The sequence below is a fragment of the Populus nigra genome, chromosome 3 (assembly GCF_951802175.1).
Source record: "Populus nigra chromosome 3, ddPopNigr1.1, whole genome shotgun sequence".
NCBI lineage: Eukaryota > Viridiplantae > Streptophyta > Magnoliopsida > Malpighiales > Salicaceae > Populus > Populus nigra.
Genome location: NC_084854.1, coordinates 13,165,605 through 13,170,348, shown reverse-complemented (window position 1 = coordinate 13,170,348; position 4,744 = coordinate 13,165,605). Strand labels below are relative to the sequence as shown.

Below are 4,744 nucleotides of genomic sequence, written 5' to 3'. Positions count from 1 at the left end.
AGATATTCCCTCTCCTTATAGCCAAATATTATATTCTTTTTAAGATTATTGGATTTTTCATTTTGGATTACATATTCTCTTCTTTCTTCTCCGCTGAAACACATTTATGCAACTTTTCAAACCAAAAAGAAAGTTGCTTGCACTGCATGCATGCCCTTCTCAATATGCCCTACCTCCTCCTTTCTATGAATTATAAATTATATATACATCACTAATTCGTGTGTGTGTGTGTGTATCTCAGTAATATATAATGTTAACCGAAATTCGGTAAGGACTCAATCAAGTACTATATACCGTACACGTGGCCAACATCTACGTACCAACTTGGTTGGAGGTGTGGAGGGGTCACATGACATGATCAAGATGATCCTAGCCTTAGAATCAACACCACCAGAAAAATGAATTATACCATGGAATATTCCATCTATGAAAAAGTTATTTATTCATTGGTAAAAATTACATTTTTTGGATTTACAGTCCGATCATGTCGTCGGCTAGAGTCGTGTTGATGATTTTACTTTCGTTAATAATTTTATTGTTGATTTAATCACCAGTGTTGAGACCGACATAATATTATTATCGATGATAAAAATATATAATGATAAATTTCTATTTGTATATCAATCACTAAATATTATCGACAAACTTCCAACATATAACATGTCGGTAATTATACATCTCATATTTTCGATGAATACCCAACAGAATCACTGACAACCATGTTGTCATTGATTTCATCGATCTATATCAAAATACTTAGTAGCTCTCTATAATTCTTCAAGAAAAATTAGCATGTTTTACCGACAGAATAACCAATGGAGTTTTATATTTGTCGGTGTACTCATTTGTTTAAATATTTTGTCGGTAATCCTAATGTTATTTTACATCAATTTTATTTTTTTTATCTTCTCTTGTGCGTGCACTTCTGCCACAAACTTTAAACTTGGACACACAAGTGGCATTAATGCCTCATGGCAAACTCTAATTGCATTATACTCGCAGTATCTTAATTAGAAGAGCTCCTAATGGATCCTGTAATTATTCTAAGGATGTTCTAAGCTACATGATGATGGCCATGTGGGAGATATCTCAAAAACCCTCAAATGCATGTTTGCTCCATAAGTGATGAAGTGCATGTATGTGTGCGTGTGTGTGAGTAAATAATCAAATCCAAAAATACAAACAATGCACAAGCCCATTAAGCTTAAACCAAATGATAGTATACTTTACATGAGAAGCTTTTGAAGACTACGCATCAATATATGATCATGAGGTGCTTTGATTTTAAAAGTAGGAGACGAATCTTAATATCATAGATAGGCTCTTCAAATCAAAAGGAAATAGTAAAATGGAAAAAAGGATAATAATAATAATAATAATAATAATAATAAAGAGATAAAGGAAAAGGAGGATAACAGTAATTAGAAGAAGAATCATCTTTAAGATATTGGCTATTTGAATTCGTACAAAGACTCCATACTAGCTATAAGCTATATGCTAATTAAAAGTTAAAAAAAAAAAAAAAAAAAACACAGTGTCTAAGCACATGATCCCTTCTACTGTCAGACTCCTGATTCCTTCTTCCCTTTCAGAGAGCCTCAGCTACCTCTCTCATTTTTAGCTTTTCCTAACTTTGCTGTTTACAAGAAGTTACCATCCCTCTTTATCCCCTCCTCCCTTTGCTAGCTTTTTCTTTCCTCATCCTCTCCCTCTCTCTCTGAACCCTGCTTTATTCCCTCTTCAACTCATCACTAAAAAGAAGATGATCCTCCCTCGATCCTCCTTGTGTTCACAAACAACAGCCTCTTCCTCTCTCTCTTTCTAATCCACTCGAAAACTCAAAACCTAGAAAGCAAGAGTCCAGGCACCCGACGTCTTTTGCTGTTGTTTGTTCCTACTATCCCTGTTCCTATTGTCGCATGAACGTTAACGACAAGACAAGGCTCGTTGAATAGAGAGATCAGTTTTCTTGCTGTACGTGAAAAAAGAAAACAATTAATAATCATGGCATCTCCATCAGAACTCAGCCTGGATTGCAAGCCCCACAGCTATTCTATGCTATTGAAATCGTATGGACACCAGAACGACGAGACCGAAAAGCTTGAAGAGTTTCTCTCTCGCCTTGAGGAAGAAAGGCTAAAGATCGATGCTTTCAAACGCGAGCTGCCCCTTTGCATGCAACTTCTGACCAGTGGTATAGATATATATATACAGCTTGGCTTTGTTTTCTTGAAAGTTTTAATTTATGCTTTGATTATTACTGTTTCGAAACTAACTGTGGATTCAAGATTATATGCATATATGGAATTCATATATATACACAGAAGATTAATTGGCTAGATAATCATGTGATCATTTGGATGGATTTTAATTCTATTCTTTTTCCTTATCCTCTTTCGTTTATAGAAATTCTAGTTAGCTTTCTATCTTAATTTGTGACTTTATTTATTGAGTTCGTTTCTTTGATTTTAAAAGCAGCCCGTTAAATTTTGACATATTTTTGTTAAGAGGATGTGAGACCTCATGCATAGTTTAGTAAATGGTAATTCCTTAATGACTATATATAATTTCCATCTTTCGACTCAGCTGTGGAGACTTCAAGGCAGAAACTACAAGCATATAGAGGAAATCAAGTGCCCATACCAGTTCTTGAAGAATTCATTCCTCTCAAAACCTCAACATCTGAAACCCCAGAGAAGACCTCAAACATCTCTGATAAGGCTAACTGGATGACAACAGCACAACTTTGGAGCCAAGAAAGCAATGAAACCAAACCTCAGACCACATTGACATCCCCAAAACTAACCGATATTGGATTCAATGTTAGTTCAAAGCTGATCTTAGACACTAAACAAAGAAATGGAGGAGCTTTCCTTCCATTCTCAAAAGAGAGAAATTTGTGCCCAAGCCCAACCTTAGCTCTTGCAACTTGTACTGATGAACATTTGGAATGGGATCGTAAGAGATTTTCAGAGACTGAGAATGGATTCTCTTGTCCAAAGAGAGAAAGTTCTGGTAATAAGATGGTCGTGATTGAGCAAGGAAAAGGAGCTGGTAATAGTTCATCATCTGATGGCCAAGCAACAAACACTGCAACTATTGCTTCTGCTTCTACAAATACTTCCACATCTCAGACTCATAGAAAAGCAAGGAGATGTTGGTCACCAGACTTACACCGCAGATTTGTCAACGCTCTGCATATGCTTGGCGGTTCTCAAGGTAATCAAAATCCTAATAATGATATTAGTCAAGTCGTTTGTCAGCATGATTACCATCTTTATCATTTTCATAATTATATATATAAATGGTTGATTACACGTTATTGGCAATGGTATTTGACCGGTTTCTTTTTCGGTCGTGCATGAAAACAGTGGCCACCCCAAAACAAATCAGGGAACTCATGAAGGTTGACGGTTTGACCAATGACGAAGTAAAAAGCCATCTACAGGTAAATATTAATTACTTTATTCTCTCTCTCTCTCTCTCTCTGTGTGTATATACAGACTGTCTACAGTTATAAATTACATTCTTTTCTTTCTCTCTGTATACATACATACATTTATACATAGGCAAATATATTATGTGAGGTTCAGGCCTGAGGCAGCATGCATGAAAGAGGCTTTGTACAATTTCTTTTGACCTGACATAACTGCACTCTGCACATACTTTGAATATACATATTAATACCAGTACACTGCAGATCCAAATGATATACTTGTCTTTTAACTTTTTTATTTGGTGATACAGAAATATAGACTTCATACAAGGCGACCCAGTCCAAGCCCACAAGCAGCAGGAGCCCCAGCTCCACATCTTGTGGTCCTGGGTAGCATATGGGTCCCTCCTGAGTACGCCACGGCAGCAGCTGCAGCTCATAGTGGGGGGGCAACCCTCTATGGTGCCCACCCAGCATCCCACGCTCCGCCACCTCATTTCTGTGCTACACCACCTGCGTCTCAAGATTTCTACACTGCAGCTGCGGCACCTCCACCACCACTTGACCACCACACCCTCCACCACCAACTCCAATTGTTTAGGCCCACTTCACAGGTGCATAGCTCCCCTGAGTCGGATTTTAGAGGTAGTAGGGACAGATCTGAGAGCATTGAAGATGGCAAGTCAGAGAGTAGCAGCTGGAAAGGCGAGAGTGGTGAGAATGATGGAGGAGAGAGAAAAGGGCGGGCTGCACTCAGAGAAGAAGGTGAAGAGAGCCATGGAAGTAAGTTTTAGACCTCTGATCTGATCTGTAAGGTTAGTGTTAGGGTAGGGTTAGTGTTTTAGCTTTATCTGCACATGATCGCTAACTTGTTATATGCATGTTAGAAGGACGTAGTTTGTTATATGTTGCATTGATCAATTCTATTGGATCTATATTTTGTCAAGTATCTTTGAGAGAGTGAAAAGGCATTAAGACAAAAGCTCCTAAAAAGACAAGACACAAGAAAAAAGGAAAAAACAATTCGAAGACTGGATTATATATTCTAGCCGTTCATTTGTTGTGATTATCTGGTGAAGAATTGTCAATGAATAGTGATCACAGCCGTTCATTTGTTAGAAATTAATGCTTGCTGGGATATCGAATGAAATCATGCAAAACAGAAAGGCGATAGAGTTTCTTTACGTCCAATCCGACAAGATTAAGTCCTTGACAATACAATATGTTGTATTAAGTGTTTTTGTCTTAATCTTGAATTTCACGACATATATTTATTAAGGTTGTTTTCTTTCTCTTTCTTGATTTGAG

General features: G+C 37.2%; 1 protein-coding gene across 1 annotated transcript; it reads left to right on the top strand.

The window, feature by feature from the left end:
• The first annotated feature begins 1,658 nt into the window (after positions 1–1,658).
• On the top strand, positions 1,659–4,487 carry LOC133689146 (myb family transcription factor EFM-like). The gene is made up of 4 exons (XM_062108918.1): positions 1,659–2,194; positions 2,587–3,219; positions 3,372–3,448; positions 3,748–4,487. The coding sequence occupies exons 1-4, from the start codon at positions 2,005–2,007 to the stop codon at positions 4,228–4,230; spliced, it is 1,383 nt and encodes a 460-aa protein (XP_061964902.1). The 5' UTR covers positions 1,659–2,004; the 3' UTR covers positions 4,231–4,487.
• Positions 4,488–4,744: the final 257 nt, after the last annotated feature.